Source organism: Asterias amurensis, chromosome 8 (assembly GCF_032118995.1).
Source record: "Asterias amurensis chromosome 8, ASM3211899v1".
Classification (NCBI taxonomy): Eukaryota; Metazoa; Echinodermata; class Asteroidea; order Forcipulatida; family Asteriidae; genus Asterias; species Asterias amurensis.
The window spans coordinates 9,969,142-9,993,095 of record NC_092655.1 but is presented as its reverse complement, the minus strand read 5'-3'; the positions used below and the strand labels follow the sequence as shown (position 1 = coordinate 9,993,095).

At 39.2% G+C, this 23,954-nt stretch overlaps 1 protein-coding gene and 1 long non-coding RNA gene across 2 annotated transcripts; one reads left to right on the top strand and one right to left on the bottom strand.

Moving 5' to 3' along the window:
• The first annotated feature begins 961 nt into the window (after positions 1-961).
• On the top strand, positions 962-11,899 carry LOC139940971 (uncharacterized). Its single transcript, XM_071937378.1, has 4 exons — positions 962-1,021; positions 2,230-2,353; positions 2,487-5,406; positions 9,278-11,899. Exons 2-4 carry the CDS (start codon positions 2,264-2,266, stop codon positions 11,068-11,070), a joined length of 4,803 nt encoding a protein of 1,600 aa, XP_071793479.1. The 5' UTR covers positions 962-1,021; positions 2,230-2,263; the 3' UTR covers positions 11,071-11,899.
• Positions 5,411-9,037, bottom strand: LOC139940972 (uncharacterized). Its single transcript, XR_011786514.1, has 3 exons — positions 8,857-9,037; positions 7,568-7,694; positions 5,411-6,940 (listed from the first exon to the last, which is right to left on the bottom strand). It is a non-coding gene; the product is annotated as an uncharacterized lncRNA (long non-coding RNA).
• Positions 11,900-23,954: the final 12,055 nt, after the last annotated feature.

Genomic DNA, 23,954 nt, shown 5'->3' with positions numbered 1-23,954 from the left:
TAAAAATATGGTTCAAACGAAATAATGCAAGCAGGACCATACCACCCCACCCAACAGCCCCTAACTGTAAACACAGAGTTTGATGGACAATACACAATTAACGCAGTTTGTAAACACGGCTACATGACCCCTGGTCACTGGTCATTCATGCGGGTAGTAGTCAACAGATGACGTCAAAGCCGATTAGTTTTCAACCAAAACATGTCCGATCGTGTGCCGCCGTGGACCGTTCGTTCTTCACCATTGGGATACGGTGACGTAACAAGACAGGTTGAAACTCGTTCAGTATTCAATCTTCCGGTCCTTAATTCTTGACGGGATGTTAATAGTGTATAGAAGCAACCGTCACGATGTAAAAGTGTTACAGCTACAGATTTAAACGGCATAAATATTACAAATTAAACTTGCTTCATATACTTATGGACACTGGGATTATCAAAACTTTAGAAAGTTGTCAGTTTATTTGTTATTGTTTTTGATGTTATTGTTGCTTTTGTTGTTGTTGTTGTTGTTGTAATGTTGTTGTTGTCCGTTTGTTGTTTACGATTTCACATCATGGCAAATATGTGGCAAGTCGTTCTTATTTTGTTTAAAAACAAATTATAATCACCATATTGCGTTGTAATTATGTTTACTTACAATATCGTTTTCAATTTTAAACAACAGAAAAAATAATGGTATTTAAAGCAAATTGCGATAACAAAATAAATACAGGTTGTAAACACCGCTAGGACCCCTGGTCACTGGTCATTGATGGTGGTAGCAGTCAACAGATGACGTCACAACAAACTGGTCTACACAACCCCAAACATGTCCGTTCTTGTTCCGGAGTACTTCATTCAGACAGGGTGACGTCACACGACGTGTTCGGACTTGAACAAGTTTGACCATGGTCCGTTTCTGATGAGTTAAACTTCTGTGAAACCAAGAAATAATTGGTCGCACATTGTAACGAAGACCTCCGTCGCGTGAACACTGACTAGACACCAACAGAGACGCCGAGACCTTGCAACGTGAAGGGGTAAGCCACTATTAGTTGTTTTGTCTTTTCTTTTAAAGACCAGTTGGTTTTCTTTTCCCCAGTCTCTCACTCTCCAAGCTTTGTTTGCTTCTACCAGATTTCATGAGGCTTTATTTGATTTTAATACAAGGGAGGGGGGGGGGGGGTAATAAGTAAAAATGAGATTTTATAATTAATTTTCAACATAACCATAAGTCGGATAGGGTTGGTATCTCCCGTGTACACGGTTCAAACGATTACAAACAAATAAATAATAACTTAAGAAATGAAAGCACGTTTTTATAATGAGAATCGGACGTTAACATTACAGTAAGCAGAAACAAAATACTATTGTTTGTGGACTTTTAGACTGTCTTTTACAATAAGATTGCATAATATGTTGCTGGTGAAAAAGCTAAACAAAAGTACAATGGACATAATCACTGTTAAAAGCTTTAAAAAGGTCATCAATCGAGATAATTTTCTTTCACAATCCTTGACAGAAGATACCTGTAGATTTCTATGCAAAGTCTGTAATTAGAAAACCACACAAGTTGTGGACACTGGCACGAATCTAACAAGAAATTAACATGTTTTATTGTCATCTACATTACAATACCTCCATCTTATTTACCCATAGTTATTTATTTGTAAATGTTAGTATTTGTATTCATTTTTTTTTTTTTTGCCGTTAACGTATACTACTTTTCTTTAATTATGTATACATTTATTATTTAGTTAAAAAAAAAATAAATAAATAAAAATAAACACATGTTATGTTGTTCCTAAAGACTGTGTGAAACTTTGATGCGCAACGTGGATTTCTTGACCCCGACGAAAATAGTATTTTGAGTATGATTTCACTCATTTAAATGAAACTTACACTTTTTACTAAAGTACTGTAACTCTTTTAACATTTTAGAACATTATTGAAATTCCACTGAAGGTAAATCACATGTTGAACTATCAGTGTGTTGAGTGTAGGTACGTGTTAATGTGTATTTTTTTTTTCCCCGGAGAAACAGGGGGGGGGGGTGTCTTAAAAGGTCTAGTTCACCACCTTTTCGTGCTATATAAGGCACCAAGCTTCCGATTGTGGGTCATTTGTGAACTGATCATTGTCGAGTCGGTTGCTCTCCAGCTCTCTCTCTCTCTCTCTCTCGCTCTCCCTGACTGTCTCTCCGTTAAAACACACACACTCTAATCCAATCCTTGTTCTTCGATTGCAGACGTTCGAATACAGTGATCTGACAGAGAAACAACATGAAGCCAGTTTCTACAATCACCTCAATGAACGGAGATTTGTTTCATCATGAACAAGATGGACGACAAGAAGTAGAAGTCGGGGCAATGGTAAGCCCTTCTTAAGACAATATCCTGTATATGACTATATACGCATTACCGTAAGCTGTTTAATTTATATTCGAACGCTTGATACATTTTCTAACCAACGTTTTCTTCTTCTTGTTTCTTCTCATTGCTACAGGATATGGACCTCCCTCAAGATTTTCCAACACCATCGGAGCCGATGGGACACGGCAAGAAGGATGACCAGTTGTGGCGAAGCTCCACCTCCGTAAAAAGACGGGTTGCCTGCTCTACATGTGGCCAAACGTTTACTCACTTGACACATCTGAGTAGGCACCGAAAGACACACAGAGACGCACCCTCCTCGGTACCATGTACAATCTGCGGCAAAGAATTCTCAAGACTCGACAGTATGAAACGCCACCGGAAGACCCACACTATACTCCTTCCTCAGGCCCTCCCTCTGACGGAGTATCACCCCATCGATGGCAACAAAGTGGTTGATAATCAGAACCCAACCCTGACTCTTCCACCCGATCCGGTCCCTGAACCACCACTCTCTGCTAATAATCCACCACCTAGAAACAACATTGCAACTACTTCGGCCACCAAGACGGCTCCATGCCCGGCGTGCGGCACGATTTTTCCAACCGTTAATCGTATGCTGAGCCACCTAATTAATGATCATCTCGATGACTATCCATCTTCTCCAGTTCCACCCAAACAAAGTCACGAACCCTCGGACTATATGACGAATGAATGGGAGGAAAGTAATCTTAATGCAAAGGAAGGTGATGAGCATCAACAACTTATACAAGAACCAAGGAAACTCGAGTGCCCAGTGTGTGGAAAACATTTTAGTCGGGTGAGTAATAAGAACAACCACGTCAAGAAAATTCACGGAGGAAACGTGGGCTCAGTAGTATCAGTGCCTGGCTTTCCAACCATCGATCAGTTCATTCCCCGGCAACAGCCATCACTACAAGAAGACCCTTTAGTGTATCCTACGAGGACAGACGGTGCTATTTTGGATCTCCAACCCGAAGCCATTGTCAACACCGTCCGTAAGAACTGGGCAGCCATCCGCACGCATCACTATCTCAACCGACTCATTCAAGATATGTATAATTTTAGACTCATCAGTAATTCCGATATGAATGTTGACAAAGTCTTGACAACCGTCTTTTATCGTTTACGATGTCGGGCTAAGATTAACCTTTCCTTTGGGTTCATCCTTCGACATTCAGAGACCGGCGAACTGCGTTATTTTCACCCTAGTCAAAATAACGGAAGTGTATTCCCCTCTCCAGAGACAGTCGCTTCGGCAGAGGATCTTGATCGTCTGGTGACTCGAGTCCAGGAGGCAGACGTTTTGCAAATTGGTTTTCGTCGACGTCCAGACACAAAGTGGACGGTAGCGGCCACTACCAACGTAACGGTGTATGTCAACAAGTTGACACAATTTCCCATCGGTTCACCCATTGAAAAACTACCACCCTATGTAGCTTACAACAATGGCTTATGGAATCTAGTGGTTAATTCAAATACCGGTGAAAGATACGATGATAGTCTATGTTTCTTTCGATGTCTGGCCGTTCATAGAGGAGCATGCCTAAACTCTACTGAAAAAGCTACGCGCAATCTTGCAGAATTGTATCGCCAGCATACAGGAAAGAAGCACATAGACGGGATCACTCTTAATGAACTAGCCATAGCTGAAGAACTCTTCAATGTAAAGATAGAGGTGTATATGCTTCTACCGGTGGAAGATAGCGATGATAATGACATTCTTGGTCAGGATGACAAAGAAACCAATACCACGGACGAAAAGATCCAAGTAGAATTGATCAGACGGTCTCACCGTCATAATGACGATAGGTTGTGTCTTAACTTGTGTGGTAGGCATTTTTCCTTTATCAACGATTTTGACAAGTACAGTCAGAGCTACGCCTGCTCCAAATGTTGCACGGTGTTCACCAGGTCAGCTGATCTAGTGCGTCATGAGCCGATATGTGACGTCAATGTCAAACATAAATTTACTGGAGGGGCGTTTAATTTACCTCTCACGGTCTTTGATCATTTATCTGAGTTGGGTGTAGATGTTGAAGATGAGATGAAGTTCTATCCGTACCGGGCCACTTTTGATTATGAAGTTTATTTTAAGCAACTACCACAAACCCTGGAGCAACAAGCAAAGAAACTGAAATGGGAAGCCCACCATGAGCTACTCAGCGTCAGCGTAGCCAGTAATGTCCCTGGCTATGAGGCACCAAGATGCTTCGTGAGTCAAGGAAGTCCAGCTCAATTGGTTTCATGTATGGTCGAGTATCTTCACAGCATCAGTCGAGTGGCCTACACCAGTCTCTTGGAATCATTTGACTCCGTCTTCACGCGGTTAGATGAGCTGATCGACGCATCGAAGAGTAACACCGAATCAACAAATCAAAACAAGAAGCTGAGATATGTTGAAAAGGTCAAGGAAATGTTAGACGAGTACCTTCAAGAGCTGCCGGTGCTTGGCTTTAACTCTGGAAAGTATGACCTTAATGTCATTAAGCGTTATCTCTATCCAGTGCTACAACAGACCGATCCATTGAAATTCATAATCAAAAGGACGAGCACGTACATGGCGCTGAAAACAAAGAAATTGAAGTTTCTGGATATCACAAATTATTTGGCTCCCGGTTACAGCTACGCCAAGTTTCTTAAGGCTTACGACTGTCATCAAACCAAAGGTTTTTTCCCTTACGAATGGGTAGATGACTTGAGCAAGCTGGACTGCAAGGAACTACCGCCACATGGTGCTTTCTTCAGTAAGCTGAAAGGGACGAACATTTCCGATGAAGAGTACACATATTGCCAGGAAGTGTGGAAGGAATTAAACATGTCTTCGTTCCGAGACTTCCTGGTGTGGTACAACAACATGGACGTGACTCCCTTTCTCGAAGCAATCGAGAAAATGTTTGTCTTCTATAGAGAAAGACACATGGATATGTTTAAATCCGCTATTTCTGTCCCAGGTTTGTCCCTTCGGTATCTGTTCTTGACTTTGCCGAAAGATACATACTTCAGTCTCATTGACGAAGCCAACAAAGATTAAGGCCGGTTTATAGTCGGTCGCGCGACGGTCGCGCGATGGAAATCGTCGGACGCTGAGGATCGCTGGACGCTGGCATTTTTTGCACAGTTTATAGTCGTCGCGCGATGGGATGCAGTTTGTACAGTATACACATACCCAATTAATTATGTTAAAAAGAAAACCATCTTTCTCAAATTGTTATCAGCGTTATGAACAACCAAAAACGAAGAATTTTGGTTTATTTGATATTAATTTTCCTTTAGACTGGACTCACTCGGGGATAAACAAAAACACATCATTTTCACTTTGATTTCCATGTTTTTACATTCAACCAATTTAATAAAATTAAAAAAAACTGAAAAAACACGTTGCAGCCACGTCCTTTAAAAAAATCATTAAGTTAAGTTTGCGAAAAAAATCTCAATAATGTCACTTAACCAGATCAGATATCAAATTATTAAGTCTGCGAGCATACAAAGAGTTGTTTTCGAAGTTGTATCAATGAATTTTGAAATTAAGTGTTTACTTAATATTCTGGAAACAGCATAGTATTATTTGAAAAACATGTTTGGGTTTCTTTTCTCTGAAAGGGAACATCGATGGGAAGCGTTATATATTGTAGAGCAACAATTCCGTTAGTTTTTCTCAACCATTGCTGTTCTGAAGTGTACCAAACATATGACAGGCATTAAGTCGTTCGGTTTTACAAATACAATTCCCACACTTCGAAACAGCGGTGCAGTCAGCAGGGAGGAGGGGAGTGGCTACCCAAAACAAATAAAATACCCCCCCTCCTTAAAAAAAAAGGGAAAATGGACACGCAGCCACAAAATGCCATAAGCACCCCCCTCCGCACAGCATACTCCTTCCCGACTAACAAAGCAACCCCTGCCCACATGTTAAAACTACTAACCCCTAGCCCTCCCCATGAAAAGTCATAGCCATACCACTGCTTCCGAATCACTTTGTGTCAATATTGGTATGAAAAAGATACAAGCCACACAAATCAATAAAGTGTCCAGAATTTAACTAGTTTGAACTTTGTGAACTCAACAAGAGAAAAGAAACAGACTACTGTTTTTTGACTTGTTCATTTATTTATTTCAAATCAACTTATAATGAAATTAAATGTACAATTTACTTATTAAACATAGCGAGCAAGAGAGTGATCAGTATGTACAGAAGAGGACAACGAACATTAAGCTATAATTTTGCATAATTAATGCAGCGGCAAATTTATAAATTTTTACCGATTATATTTTAAATAATGGTTTTATTTTAGAAAAGCAAGTGCACAAATCATCAGGAATGACTTGAGTAGCTGTAGAATGTTTGTAGTAAATACAATGCAAAGGAATTTAAATTGATGGGCTATCATTGTTAAAGTAAAGTTTTAAAGTTAAGGATTTCATCGCAGCTTTTCTTCAACATTATTATCATTGATGTATCAGATGTCTGTGTCAAAGGATGTCCTTCTTGTGTCCATTTGTTTTTATCACAGATGCTGCAAGTGTGGCTGGCAAACTGGAGGTTTTGTGTAGAAAGTATTCCCACTGTTGTAATACAGGGCGACAAAAAAACAAACAAAAACATTGTAACAAAATCCTTCAATTGTTAACATAATACTCTTTTTCAATTTGACCTAAGATTGGGACTTTAACAAAATACAAACTTCACCTGCAAACTTGCAAAAAAACAAATTCATTATGTTACATAGCCCTATCTTCATGAAGAGTTTTCCAACAGTTTGTTTACATGGTTAATACAACCAGGGCTCGATTTGGGGGAAAAAATATCACAAGACTTTTACTGGACCAGAGAATTTGACAAGACTGGGATCGATATGAGGAGAACACTTTCTACACACTACATTGAAACTGCTGTTGGAACAAGCATTAAAAGATGATATATTGGCACTCAATAGATATGTGTACTAAAATGCAATGAGGTGTTACTATTCAAATTAAAAAACACAATACCACTGGACTTGTACGGTCGTAAGTTTACTGGCCCAACGCTATAACCACTGGACTTGGCCTGTGGTCCAGTGTTGATTTCGAGCCCTGAAAACCGACACAATCAATTATTGTATGATTTGGAATTGTTTTATGCATATTCTACTAATTGTGTATCAAGAATACATCAAGCAATGCCATTGTCCCTGGATGTAACCATCATACCTGTTTCTATATGATGCTGATCAGTTGGCAACTCAATACTTGTTGGTTTTCCCTGAACCTCTGATGGCCTGCTCCTTTTCACAAAGGGATGTGTACATCAATCTCCCATAGCATTTGCCACTTTATGCTGTTTAAAATGCAAAAGTTAACAATTGAACATGTAAAATTTAGCTTTATATTAATTTGAAAAATACAAGTATCCATAATACCTAACAATCTGCAAACGAACTAGAATCGGTAAACATGAGATCCAAGTTATATTCAGTATAAAATTTATAAAAACAGCCCACTGTTTTTTGTTCCACTGTTGGGGACCTTTTAACTTTTTAAAAACACTAGTTGTTCCTCACTAAACTGAGAAAAAAATAATAATAATAATGTGCAATTTCACTCCAAAAAGGGTTCTAGTCTTGGTATGGGCAACAAGAAGAAAACAGTTCAAGAGTCAGACGAAAGTTATTCGGGGGAGTTGCATTCAGGAATTAAATTAGTAAAATTACTTCATACAATCAAACTGGGTACTACCCTAAGTAGACCAATGGACCGAAAAATCAGTATATCAAATGTATGTAGCATTTTAAATAAACATTTACCTGTTTACCAAAATACTACTACTACTAAGCAGTAAAGTACCAAGAGTTGTTTTGACTTGGGTTGGAACGGAACAATTTTTTTTATGTAACATAACATTTTGCAGCATATGTATTTGTCTTCGTCTGCTTACAACAGGAAATAAAATGGTGCACCGATTGTAAAGATAACTTGCCGTTAGCCTCTCTATCCTTTACGACTCATAGTATTTGAGAGGGTCACATATATATATATAAATGTTTCAAAATACCGTCCGACCGTCTGTGTGTTCAATTGTAAATTTGGATTACATGACTGTTTCTCCTATGTTAAAAAACAAGCTACTCGTGTTTATTATCAAAAAACTAAGTTGTACTGCTGTTGCTAAGTTAAAGTAATGTCAAGTGATGAGTCGTGAGATCAGTCAAATCAACTCGACCCAAGAAAGTTTAATTAAGCTAAGAAGGGTAAAGCAAGAACATGCAGCATGCAGCTGTCGTATGACATGCAGTAACACCCAGTTTTGTTCGATGAAAAACAATGTATTACAATACATTTTAATAGTAGTAGTGGGGGTACGTGTGTGTTTGTATCAAGGATTCAAGGTATTTTGTTTTTAGTGTGATCTGTATTCTTTGTGCATACGGCTACGCATACACAAAAAAACTGCCCCACTCGGTAGACGTTTTTTCGTTAATTCTACTGTTTAAAATACTCACACATTGACTGCAATGTTACTGTAATGATTGCCCATGCAGTTTCCTTCCTGTCGACATGTTCGTAACTTTTACCAGCTCCAAAAATCGAACGTAAACAAGAAAAAACTAACTTTTTAGGACACCGCTCAGCGAACAAAGTTACGGTCGTCCATTTTGTTTTATTTGTAAGCGGCCTCTTGATAAATTTGCATATTCATCGTTTCTCGGTAATCCAACGATTCTATTGGTTTACGGATGAAAAGTGAGGTCAGCGATCGTGTCAAAGTTCAATTAGTTGAACTCTGTAGCGACGTCGCCAGCGCCTTTCAGCGACGCATCGCTGAGCATCGCTGAGGTCTCGACGATGACTATAAACTGTGTTTTTTAGGATCGCGCGTCAAGATTTCCATCGCGCGACCGTCGCGCGACCGACTATAAACCGGCCTTTATACCATCAAGCGAAACATCGTGGGAGGTCCGTCTATTGTCTTCCATCGGTATCACGAGAAAAATAAGACATGCATCCGAGGGGAATCTAAACTGTGTCAAAGCGTAGTAGGATTTGATGCTAATGCATTATATCTGTGGTCTCTTATGCAGGATATGCCCACCGGTACATTTATCAGAAGGAAGGCCGAACAGGGTTTCAAGCCAGTTCGAAGTCACAAATATGGTGTCAAGGCGACAGAATGGCTGGAGTGGATGGCGTACTCTCAAGATATCCATATCAGGCATCAGTTTAATAGCACTGAGAAACGCGTCGGTCCCAGAATGATTCCCGTCGATGGCTTTTGTCAGAAAACCAACACAGTCTATCAATTCCACGGGTGCTTTTGGCACGGACACAATTGTCATCGAAATCCAAATGAGTTTAACAACTTCAGAAAGATCAGTAGAGATGACTTGATGAAGCAGACGGAGCAAATGTCTACCTATATTCGACAACAGGGATACAACCTCGTCGAAATGTGGGAATGTCAGTGGCACGATCTACGGAGAGAAGACCATACAGTGGGACATTTTGTTGAATCTATCCGACTTCCTCTTTCACACAAGAAAGTGATGACTGAAAGAGCTGTACTGGAGGCTGTGATGGATGGGTCTATGTTTGGTATAGTCGAGTGTGACATCAGGGTACCTCCTGCATTGAGGGATCACTTTGCAGAAATGCCACCCATCTTCAAGAATACAGAAGTCAGCCGGGTAGATATTGGCGACCACATGCGGGACTACGCTGAGCGAGAGGGTGCCATGAAGCAGCCACGTCGCACTCTCATTGGTAGCATGTTTGGTGAGCGTATCTTGCTCACTACACCCCTCCTTCAGTGGTACATCAATCACGGATTAGAAGTCCTACACATCTACGAAGTCATTCAGTACGCTAAAAGTCCATGTTTTGAATCGTTCGGTAATGATGTCAGTAATGCAAGAAGAGCCGGTGATCGTGACCCGACAAAATCAATCCTGGCTGATACTATGAAGCTTCTTGGTAACTCTGCCTACGGAAAGACAGTCACTGACCAGGAGCGACACCTGAACGTCCGGGTGTGTACCGATGCCGATGCACCGCATTATGTCAACAAGTCACATTTCCGCGCTCTGCACCCCTTGGATGACAATGTATACGAAGTTGATATGACGAAAAAGGTTATCCGGCTAAATTTGCCCCTCCAGGTCGGCTTTTTTGTCTACCAGTACGCCAAACTTCGTATGCTGGAATTTTATTTTGATTTCCTCGTGAAGTTTGTCCACCCTCACGATTTTCAGATGTGTGAGATGGACACCGATTCGGCATATCTCGCAATCTCAGGGGAAAATCTAGACGATGTCATCAAGCCCGACATGAAGCACCAGTACTTGGAGGAAAAACACCTATGGTTTCCTCGAGAAGATACGGCTGAACATCGTTCTTACGACAAGAGAACTCCGGGACTATTTAAGGTGGAATGGGAAGGGGATGGAATCGTAGCCCTTTGTAGCAAAACGTATTACTGCTTTGGTACAAAGAACAAAATCAGCTGCAAGGGACTTAACAAACTCGGGAATGACATCACCAAGCAGCGATACATGGACGTACTCGAGTCACAGAAAGCGGGAGAAGGTGTTAACCGAGGATTTAGGATGAGGGGAGATGGGATGTATACCTACGAGCAAACCAAAACTGCCTTTACTTACATGTATCCCAAGAGGAAAGTAGCAACTGACGGCGTGACAACTACCTTTCTGGAATTGTAAATATCACAGTAAGATGATAAACAACATATAAGTGATAGATGATAATAAACGGACGATACAACGAAAATAATATGAACTATTTCTTTCTTCTTTTTTTTTTTCTTTTCTTTTTCTTCTTCACAAACGGTATACATGGGATACCGCGCCGTACATTAGTACAAGAACTGTTATCGATAAAAGTAATTTTCTTTTAATTGTCATGAAAGATATTGGATACTATTGGTAAAACACTCAAAATAATTATTAGCTTGAAATGAAAACTTCATTGGTGTCAAGCAATCATGGAGTGTTGTTGATAGTATCAAACACTGTGAGAGCTGCCTTCATCCGAATATGGTTTTTGAGAAAGAAAAAAAAAAAAAGAAAAAAAAAAAAAAAGTAATTTCTCATCACTGAAATATTTAAATTATTCGGCTGAGGTGTCAAAATCAAGCATCTCAAAGCACAAACGTTTTGCGACAAGGTTGAGATACACCAAGTGTGAAGACTGGTCTTTGACCTTTACTAAATGTGTCCAGTATCTTAAAGGTTTTTGTGTTTTTTTTTTCTTAATTTGAACAGAAAATGTTACCACTTTGTAATCCCGTGTCTTTTAAATTGGACCTTATACATAATTATCTAATACCTTTTTTTTTTTTTTTTTTAAATGCTGTTGTTTAACTTAATGAATTTTAAGCTATTGTTATTTATTTTGTTGTGAGTTTGAATAAAATGCTTGAAACTGTATATTGCCCGTTGACCACTTAAGGGATGTTCTGGTGAGTTCCGGTTGGTTTTAGGCGCCCTGTGTCGACTCTTTCTTTGTGTACGTGTTTTTTATTCAGCAACCAACGAAAGCACACCTAGAAGGACGGTATGTAAATGGTGTGAAAGATACTCATACACAAGTTAAAGCCATTGGACCCTTTCGGTAAACAGTGCTGTCCGAAGCCCACACATTGTGTACCACAACTTCTATATCAAATAACAAACCTGTGAAAATTAAGGCTCAATCGGTCATCGGAGTCGGGAGAAAACAACGGAAAACCTCACCCTTGTTTCCGCGCGTTTCGCCGTGTCATGACATGTGTTTAAAATAAATCCGTAATTCTCGTTAACGAGAATTTATTTGTTTTGCTGTTTTCTCAAAAAGTAAAGCATTTTATGGAATAATATTTCAAGAGAAGTCTTTCACCATTGCCTTCTGTAAACCCTGTAAGTTATTTGTAAATCTGTGAACTTTTTTTTTTTTTTTCTGAACGAAAGGGTCCAATGGCTTTAAACTTGTACGCCCCCCCCCCACTTTTTTTTTTTTTTTTTTTTACCAGACAAACATCAGCTTTTTACATTCCCCCACACCATTATTATTATTCTATTTTTTTTTTTTTTTTTTTTTTGCTGTTCAAAATGAAAAACGATTTTGTTATTATATAGTAATTTAATGATAATATTTTTTAAACACTAAATAGTAGTGACTTGTCACAAATCTATCATGATGGGAAATAGAAAACAACAAACAACAAAAGCAACGACAACATCAACAACAACAACAACAATAATAATACTATTACTAATAATAATAACAACAACAACAACAATTGTAAACTGTCATTTTTCTAAAGTTTTGATAATCCCAATAACTACATTCTATAAATGTACATGAAGCAAAGTTTAATTTGTTTTATTTATGTCGGTACAATAAACGTAGCTGTAACACTTTTACATCGTGACGGTTGCTTCTATAAAGGCAGTGGACACTATTGGTAATTGCCAAAGACTAGCCCTTCACAGTTGGTTTATCTCAACATATGTATTAAATAACTAACCTGTGAAAATTTTAGCTCAATCGGTCATCGAAGTTGCGAGATAATAATGAAAAAAAAAAAGAAAAAAAAAACACCCTTGCTACACGAAGTTGCGTGCGTTTAGATGGTTGATTTCGAGACCTCAAGTTCTAAATCTGAGGTCTCGAAATCAAATTCGTGGAAACTTACTTCATTCTCAAAAACTATGGCACTTCAGAGGGAGCCGTTTCTCACAATGTTTTATCTCACAAGAATTAATGACCGGAAGATCAAATACTGAGCAGTTTCAACCTGTCTTGTTACGTCAAATTATCCGAATGGTGGAGAACGCACGGTTCCACGGCACACGATCGGACATGTTTTGGTTGAAAACTAATCGGCTTTGACGTCATCTGTTGACTGCTACCACCATCAATGACCAGTGCCCAGGGGTCCTAGCGGTGTTTACAACCTGTATTTATTTTGTTATCGCAATTTGCTTTAAATACCATTATTTTTTCTGTTGTTTAAAATTGAAAACGATATTGTAAGTAAACATAATTACAACGCAATATGGTGATTATAATTTGTTTTTAAACAAAATAAGAACGACTTGCCACATATTTGCCATGATGTGAAATCGTAAACAACAAACGGACAACAACAACATTACAACAACAACAACAACAACAAAAGCAACAATAACATCAAAAACAATAACAAATAAACTGCCAACTTTCTAAAGTTTTGATAATCCCAGTGTCCATAAGTATATGAAGCAAGTTTAATTTGTAATATTTATGCCGTTTAAATCTGTAGCTGTAACACTTTTACATCGTGACGGTTGCTTCTATACACTATTAACATCCCGTCAAGAATTAAGGACCGGAAGATTGAATACTGAACGAGTTTCAACCTGTCTTGTTACGTCACCGTATCCCAATGGTGAAGAACGAACGGTCCACGGCGGCACACGATCGGACATGTTTTGGTTGAAAACTAATCGGCTTTGACGTCATCTGTTGACTACTACCCGCATGAATGACCAGTGACCAGGGGTCATGTAGCCGTGTTTACAAACTGCGTTAATTGTGTATTGTCCATCAAACTCTGTGTTTACAGTTAGGGGCTGTTGGGTGGGGTGGTATGGTCCTGCTTGCATTATTTCGTTTGAACCATATTTTTAAAGCTGATGGAACAGAGAAGTTCACAACACATGACATTGTACATGTTTTTCCGTACGGCCGCAAAGCACCCGTTGTTTTATGTCGATTCAATAGTAATGATGTTATTTCCAGTTACTCCTCACTGAATACTCAGTAGGCTTGTGACTACTGTGTATTGTTGTCTTACTTAATTCTGCCACCTCATCAAGTTGCTTGTGTTTTTTCAAACTTGTCCCCAAAATACTCGTGAATCTTTCGACCCTTCATAATGTTTTATTTTCTCTCTACGCCTTGGACATTGATGGGTTGATTTGGGTGCTTTTGACATAAAATTAGTATTATTATTATTGTAATGTTATACGTCTCGTATATGTACTGTGTATGTGTATATCATTCTGCTGTCATCTGTATACAATAAAGTAAACGTATGTTTGTATAAAATATAATAAAACAAAAATTATAATATATATGTTTGAAATAATAATCAAAAAATATTGTACCCCCAACATATAATTAACAATTATTTCACATAGGCTTATAAAACGAAACAACAAATAGTACAAATGTTAACAAACTTCGTTAAAGAATTATCAACTCATTAATCAGTGTACAAACAAAACCCAATACGGCGCGACAAAAGTTAGAATACAACAAATCATATAACACTATACCATCGGTGGACTCCTACATTTTTGATCGGGATGTTCTTGCTTGACACGTCTTCGTTTTCATCAAAATGCCTTGTGTAATAGTTTAATTAGTTACACAATACATTGTACGCTACATCGTCCAAGTTAAACAATCAAAAAGAAATATAAAAACACTATAGCTCAAATATTTATGAAATTATTCCATTATGCATCATAAGCATATACACCCCTTGCAGCATTATCGACCAATCCACTTTTTACCGATACGTTTGGGGAAACTCCCACCTTCATCGAAGACCCACTATGACCCACATGACTGTGGGTCATGACCCGCCTTCAGAAAACGGGGTCATTTACGCATTATATACTACTTACAGTTCATGTCATCACCACACACTGAACGTGTATACACACAGACATTGCTACATTGCTAAGAAGAGAGTGTATACATTACTGATTCTTTTCGTGCAAGTTTTGCCAGTTAAACTCAAATGTGCACATGAAAACCGTTTTAGAATAGTCTGTTCATATGGAGGTAGTGTTGCGGTTTTAAAGTTTACCCAATCACGGAAGTTTGTGAAACGTGTACGTCAACGGCTGGTTTGAAGCTGTAAAAAAGAACTTTGCATTTGGTCAAAGTTGTGAAGCAAAACAAGTCCATTCACAAAATTTGTTTAGAGCAGTGTGTTGGTCAGGACTCAGAATGTTCATTTTGCCAAATCCGTTTGTAGCCTACTTAGGAATCGGCCACGTCGGGTTGGCATGGTTACTGAGATGTTAACAAAATAGCCCTCATGCGGCTGCATCGGGTACATTCTTAGGAGTTTGTCTATAGGCCTAATACAAAATTGACCAAACTGGACGTAACAACAGGCCTGCGTAACAAACCCTAAAAAATAACTTTGCAAAAAGCTTTCTGAAAGTGAAATAAGTGAGAGAAAATTAAGGAGTAGGACCAATTTACCGTTTGTATTTAGTTTGTACGATATGACTGGCTAGGGTTCCACAGATAAGGATGATAAAATTGATCAAAGTTCTAAAGCAAAACGACATTATAAGTGCATTTACAAAATTTGTTGGAGCAGTGTTTTGGTCTGGACTCAACATGTTTTATCAGGGAATTTGTACACGTACAACGAATGGGCCGTGCGCCCTGGCGGGTGTATTATATTAGGGAGGTTAGCTGCACGTTCAGCGAGCAACGTGAACAAGAAATTGTGTCGTTAAAATTTCGCAAGCATGCAATAAGCCCAAAGTGACAATAAACAGTACACTTTTTTGACGTTCATGTTCACGTTTAGTGCTCCCGTAACGTGCAGCCTAATGACCAGAAAGTTTACATCACAAATTCAGATGATAATAAACTAAAAAGAGGCCGACGCTCTTACCCCCCCCCCCCCCCCACCACTCCACCCCAAACAGTAGATAGATTTGTGGCACACAGTATGTTCCGAAAACTCGCTTTATTTAGTACTGTAACAACTTAACGTGGCGCTCCATAAATCGCTTAGAACAAGTAAAGGGCCCAAGATTCTTAAATCAAATCGTTATTGGAAATAAAGCAACAAATAATTCAACCAATCATTCAATGTGTTTATTTTCAATAAAATTTTGCAGATAGTAACGTTGAACTTTTTTGTTTTTGCTACCCTCTGTTCAACACGATTGAACCTGCGGACCGCCAACCAGTGCGTTTTTTTTATAAGGTGTTTACTTTCTTCCCTTTCAGTCGGATAAACTCTGCGGATATTGGCTGTGACTATATTCAAGCCTTTTTAGTCGGAATTCTCCTCTGCTATTTAGTACCAATGATTATTGTTGAGGAGGATATTATACCAGTCTCTTACGAGCCATTGGTCGAGTAACTCGACGCGTTTATTGACGGTGACTATGAATTTGTTCATGGAGGTACCTATGATTTTGTTGTGAAGGGAACCAAAATACCACTGATGCCAAATTCATCAGGTTAGAAAAATGTTTTGGTCTGATTGGCTCTTCAACAAAGAACTCCCGATTGATCGCCAATGTGAAGACACTTGCGTGCACGTGAAGTATACACAAGAAAATACTGTGTAGTGTATAGACGACTAGGTAATTACCATTACATTTGGCTTAGCGGGGAAATACTCAGTGCAGTTGAGATAATAAAATTAATACAATGCCATAGCCCATTGAATTAAAACTATGCTCAAAAGTCGGGAAAAAATAATCCATTTATGCGGATAATGCGTTTACTTTGTCTTCATCCAGGATATAATTATTGACATCACCTCATATTCTTTGTTGTACTTTATATTTCAATCTTCAATCTTATTTTCAATCGTTAGCATAATACCGACAAGGTAACACACAATTGAACTATCTTGTGACACCTACACCCCGGTAACACTACCATTTTTGTTACGCTAATCTTACAAATCTAAAAGAACGAACTGAAGAGACAAACACACCCTACCCCCCCCCCCCCCCGAAAAAAAAAAAAAAACATTCATTATATCAATAAGTCGCTCCCTTATGGGGAATTACCAAAACTATACACCAAAACATCAACAAACAAACAAGCCGAAATAAGTATACATAAAATTAGTTTAAAGGGCATGGATAAAGAGAAACAAATGGCAAAACACTGATATAATTTTTTCTTGAGACACAAAGAAAAGGAGAAAAAACCAAAGATAGAATCAAAGAAAAACAACCAAAATAATAAAAGTATTGAACTCTTATGAATGTTATGAATCTTTAGAGCTTACAATCCTCAATCATTTTAAATACAACTCCCAATCCAATTATACAAAGTTATTATAACCTCCGTCCCTTCGAATACGTCTCTCTTAATATGTATGCATAAGGTACGTCGTCAATCTAACCCAAAACGAGGCTGTGGGCGCAGCCACTGCAAGTAGTGGCGGACGTGCGCCATAGCCTCATTTTGGGTTATAATTATGACGTCATGCATAAATATTAAGAGAGGCGTATAACACCCTCACCCACATTACATTTCGAAATATTTGTGTACAGAATTTTCATCATCTAGCGGGGTGCCGCGCGAAGCGCGGCATCCCGCTAGTACTATTCAAAGCGTAACCTGCGCCATCTTGGATTGAAATTAGAAGGTCCAGTGGCATGGCATCCTTGTGAAATCAACACGGTTGTGTGTGTGTAATTCAACACGTTTGTGCGGTTTCAGACGTCGGGTTGCAAGTCTACAAAACCCCGACCCAAACTCCCACTTACGAGTCATCTGATTGGAGGAAGTTTGGGCCGCGACCGTGTGTCAACCACTGGTCGATGTTGTAACCAGACTTCCTATACTCTTTCTGACAGGCGACTCATTGGACAGTGTTTCGCAGATGGTTCTCCTGATTGGTTCACTCATTGCCCCTTGCCCGCCCACCCGCCATTTGATCCGCCCTTTTTGGTCGGGCTACTTTCGTGTTGTACTAAGCATGGTTCTCCGGATCTGTTCATTCATTGCCGCGCAGGGTCGAAGAGGCTGGGTGCCAGGACAAAACCGAAACAAATCTGCATTGAATGAAGTAAGTCACCGTGCTGCGTAAAGCATGTGAAATCGAGCCCAGCCTCTGGTCAGTATGGTGGCCCCGAAGGGACATCGCATAACGCAAACGTGTGCGCACACGTATGCAATGTCGTGAAACAAATCGCGAATATATGCGCACACGTATACAATATATATTCGCGAATTGTTTCGCGACATTGCATACGTGTGCGCACATATTCGCGAATTGTTTCACGACATTGCATACGTGTGCGCACATATTTGCGAATTGTTTCACGACATTGCATACGTGTGCGCACATATTCGCGAATTGTTTCACGACATTGCATTCGTGTGCGCACATATTTGCGAATTATTTCACGACATTGCATACGTATGCGCACACGTTTGCGATATGCGATGTCCCTTCAGGGCCACCATAGGTCAGTGTATGAGTGGTGGAGACAGGCCACCTGTTGCTTGGTGAAGGAGGTCGCCGTGGGATCACTTTAAGTTGAAAGTGGGTTGCGACCTCGTACTTCCAGTAAATCCGCTCTTACACCCCCCCCCCCCCCCGAAAAAAAGCGGTGGTTAAAAAAAAGTAGATAGAGTTGTGGCACATCGCATGTTCCGAAAACTCGCTTTATTTAGTGCTACAACAACGCTATGTATCGTGGGACGTGACGCTCAATAAATCGCGATCAATAAGTAAAGGGTCCAAGATTCTAAAATCGTAGCGTTATTGGATTTGTTCGTGGAGGTACTTGATTTGTTGAGAAGGGAACCAAAATACCACTAATGCCAAATTTATCAGGTTATAAAAATGTTTTTGTCTGATTTGCTCTTTGAAAAAGACATCCTGATTGGTAGGCAATGTGGAGACACTTGACTATTATCCGCCATTACGTGAACTATATGCGCTCAGTACAATACAATAAGTGTGTATAGCAGTGCGTTATATTTTAGTCGACTAGGTAATTACCATTACATTCGGCTTAGCGGGGAAATACTTGTGCAGTAGAGTTAACAAAATTACTACAATAGCAATAACAGAGCCGATTGAATTAAAACTATGCTCAAAAGTCGGGGACAAAATAATCCACATTTATGCGGATAATAAGTTTACTTTGTATTCATCCAGGATAGATTGACATGGTCTCAAACGCCTCTTTATGTTTATATCCTTTATATTATAATGTACTTCATATTTCAATCTTTAGCATAATAATACCCAAAAAGGTAATTACACAAATGAACAACTATCTTGTGACAACCAATTACACCCCTAACACTACCATTTTTCGTACACTAATCAACAGTTTACAAAAAGAACGAAATGAAGAGACCAAAAAAAAAAAAATAATAATAATAATAATGTGCCTACAACACTACATCCACTATGGTGGCCCTGAAGGGACATCGCATATCGCAAACGTGTGCGCATACGTATGCAATGTCGTGAAACAATTCGCAAATATGTGCGAACACGAATGCAATGTCGTGAAACAATTCGCGAATATGTGCGCACACGTATGCAATGTCGTGAAACAATTCGCAAATATGTGCGCACACGTATGCAATGTCGTGAAACAATTCGCGAATATGTGCGCACACGTATGCAATGTCGTGAAACAATTCGCGAATATGTGCGCACACGTCTGCGAATATTATTTGCGATGTCGTGAATTTTATTGCATACCATGTTGCATACCTTTGAATAAAATGTCTAATGATCTGGGGGGTTTCTTTCCAACAGTGAGATAAGCGGTAGTCATTGCAGCAGTAGTCTTTGTTGTGAGGCAAGCGAGGCGTGTGGTCGTCCTTGGCCTGGTGCCAAGTTCCTGGGTATACACATGCTTTACAGAGGGAGCCTGCTGTAGCGCCACAGTACTCCCTAGATCGGTAACAAATTATCCACAACTATGACATCATCCTAATGGTATGCAACATGGTATGCAATAAAATTCACGACATTGCAAAACAAATCGCACTCGTGTGCGCACATATTCACGATTTGGTTCACGAAATTGCATACGTGTGCGCACATATTCACGATTTGGTTCACGAGATTGCATACGTGTGCGCACATATTCGCGATTTGTTTCACGACATTGCACACGTGTGCGCACATATTCGCGAGTTGTTTCACGACATTGCATACGTGTGCGCACATATTCGCGAATTGTTTCACGATATTGTATACGTGTGCGCATATATTCGCGATTTGTTTCACGACATTGCATACGTGTGCGCACACGTTTGCGTTATGCGATGTCCCTTCGGGGCCACCATAATCCACAACTAAACTTTAACATTGATACCAAGAAACATACATTATATCATTAATTCGCTCCCTCATTGGGGAATCACCAAACTATACACCAAAGCTTCAACAAAAAAACAAGTCGAAATAATTACACTTAAAAGAAATTTAAAGGGCATGGACAAAAAGAAACAAATGGCAAAACACATATATATAACAAAATTGAGACACAAATAAAAAGAGAAAAAAACTAAATATAAAGACTAAAAAAAAAAAAAATCCAAATAATAAAAGTATAGAATCTTATAAATGTTATGAATCTTTGGAGCTTAAGATCCTCATTCATTTTAAATACGCCTATCTTAATTTGTATGATGCCCCATAAGGTATACGTCAACCCAAAACAGCTATGGGCGCAGCCACTGCAAATAAGTAGTGGCGGACGTGCGCCATAGCCGATCATTTTAGGGTAGAATTATGACGTCATGCATAAATATTAAGAGAGGCGTATAACAGCCTCACCAACATTACATTTCAAAACATTTGTGTAAAGGAGCTTCATCATCTAGCGGGGTGCCGCGCGAAGCGCGGCATCCCGCTAGTTATACTTTAAGGCAGTGGACACTATTGGTATCTACTCAAAATAATTATTCGAATAAAACCTTTATTGGTGGGGAGTAATGGGGAGAGGTTGATGGTATAAAGCATTGTGAGAAACGGCCGCCTCTGAAGTGCCATAGTTTTCGAGAAAGAAGTAATTTTCCACGAATTTAATTTCGAGACCTCAGATTTAGAACTTGAGGTCTCGAAATCAACCATCTAAACGCACACAACTTCGTGTGACAAGGGTGTTTTTTCCTTTCATTATTATCTCGCAAGTTCGATGACCGATTGAGCTCAAATTTTCACAGGTTTGTTATTATATGCATATGTTGAGATACACCAACTGTGAAGGCTAGTCTTTGATATTTACCAATAGTGTCAACTGCCTTTAAAAACTGCACAATATTAAAATTGAAGTGCAAGAAATTCAGATAAAGAAAAATATAAACAAACTGTCAGTAGTATTAGGAAGCCAAACACAAACCTGTGACTCTGATGGTGAAATGACAATAATTCTTGTTCACCTCGATATCTCCAACTGAGATGGGAAAACACTTGTTTTACACAAAGAAATCAGACCAAACAATCGATTCCAATGGACTGCTTATAGCAATGCATATTGAATGAACTTATTGGTCACCAGGAAATAAAAAGGAAATGGTTTAATCCCGATCGGTGTTGGTTACGCCTCTTAGCAAAAAGTAAGGAAGACAAGAACGGCCCGTAAATACCAGCATCAGACAAAGTTTAAACACTTGATAAATAACCAAACGGCCTGGATTTGAATTTAAATGACAACTGCATACATGTTTGATAATCCGAATAATATAAGGTATTGGATAAAATCTTAATCAGGAGTAGAAACAACTTACCGTCTTGAGCATTTGATGCAGTGACCAGCAGACATACTGCCAGCAAGAGGATGGTCATTGGTGGGGTGCCATCATTCTCGACTCTATGAAGACGCACAGTCGTTGTATAAACTCATTGGGACACGACTGTCCCCCATAGTACATTCAAACCACAATCGTGTAATGCCCAGTATGATCATTGCTTTTATATAGCCCTTGACTGTGTAAAAACAAATAAATATATTTATTGGCTGCCAAGTTTTTTAGAAAAAAGAGGAAGTAGAGTTGATGTGCCAAACTCCAAATAAATGTAAACAGTTTTACGAGGAAGGAAACCTAGCTTATTCAGTTTCTACATTTAAATACCCTTGTAGGAAGTCTTCACTTATTGATTCAATAAGTTCGAATAACTAAGGCCCCCATATCTTGTCGCAGCACAGTTGGATTCTCCCAACAATAGTTGCTTGCTTAAGTAAAACAAAAAAAAATACAAACTGTTTTTTTCCCCCTAAAGTATGGCGGCCCTGAAGGGACATCGCACATCGCAAATAACTTTGCAAATATTTGCGATGTCGTAAATATCTTTGCAAATATCTTTGCAAATATTTGCGATGTCGCAAATATCTTTGCAAATATCTTTGCAAATATTTGTGATGTCGAAAATATCTTTGCAAATATCTTTGCAGATATTTGCGATGTCGCAAATATCTTTGCAAACATCTTTGCAAATATTTGTGATGTCGAACATTTTATCCCATACCTTGTCGCATACTTTGTCGCATAGTTTGCATATTTGTGGCGAAATTTTTTCAAGAGCCTAAAGGGTTGTTTGGGTTCCAGCCTTCATTCCATTTACATGTACACACGGGTGGATAGTCGCATACAGTATACGACAATTTGTAAATCTATACTATTAAAGCCGTAACCCGCGCCATCTTGGATTAAAATTAGAAGGTCCAGTGGCATGGCATCCTTGTGGAATTCAACATGGTTGTGTCGTTTCAGACGTCGGGTTGCAAGTCTACAAAACCCTGACCCGAACTCCCTCTTACGAGTTTTCTGATTGGCTGGAGTCACGAGCGATATCTCCTTACATGTGTGGTTGTCTGGTTTTGATAAGGGCCACCTGTTGGTCGAAGGGGGAAGCCGTATGATTGGCTGGAGTCACGAGCGATATCTCCTTACATGTGTGGTTGTCTGGTTTTGATATGGGCCACATGCATCTGTACAGGATGTGTTTATTATAATTAAGTCACTCATGTAGGCGCTAAGCCTAATCAACTTTCCAGCATTTTTTAAACGCATCAAACAGCAACCAATTGTTGTTAATAACTTTATTTGTTCCATATAAAAATAACCCTGTACCATTGGTGGTACAGTCCGTATTATATGTCATCCCCCCACATACAGAACGTATACACGCAAAAGTTGCATCATTTTCAAGAAGAAAGTGAAAACATTACTGATTCTTTTCATATAGGTTTTGCCAGTTCTTCAAAAGAGTACACGAAATTACCATTTAAGAACAGTATGCTTTCAGAGTTACGAACTTTGTGAAACATCAACGGCTGTTTTGAAGCAGTGACGAACATTCCATTGGTCAAGGTTCTGAAGCAACAAAATTGTTAGAACTTAAAGCAGTTTGGTCAGGACTCAGGATGTGCATTTGCCAAATCCGTTTTACGGTATTAAGCAATCGGCCGTCGGGTTGAGCCCTCATGTGCGGCTGAATCGGGTACTATACTTTTTTACGAATTTCTCCATACAAAATTAACCAAACTGGACGTACAAACCCTCAAAATAACAAGGCAAATGTTTTCTAAAAGTGCTCCTCAAAATAACAAGGCAAATGTTTTCTAAAAGTGAAATAAGTAAGAGGACGTAGGAGTAGTTATTAAAGACAAATAAATTTACCGTTTCTATTAGTTTAGTTTGTATAGGGTTCCAGAGAAAGGATAACATATAAAATTGGATGTTTTATCGGGGGACTTCGTCACGCGGGGCGCGCGCCACGGCGGATGTTGACCAGAAAGTTTACATGAGAATTAATTGATATGAGCATGGAGGTAGATAGAAAGAGAGAGGCCGACGC

What these genes read in the sequence shown, in the direction of transcription:
- LOC139940971 (XM_071937378.1), top strand. Translation starts at nt 2,264, where the DNA reads ATGAAGCCAGTTTCTACAATCACCTCAATGAACGGAGATTTGTTTCAT. An exon ending in AAGTAGAAGTCGGGGCAATG is followed by an intron (nt 2,354 to 2,486) that starts GTAAGCCCTTCT and finishes TCATTGCTACAG; the next exon opens with GATATGGACCTCCCTCAAGA. An exon ending in TGACGAAGCCAACAAAGATT is followed by an intron (nt 5,407 to 9,277) that starts AAGGCCGGTTTA and finishes GACTATAAACCG; the next exon opens with GCCTTTATACCATCAAGCGA.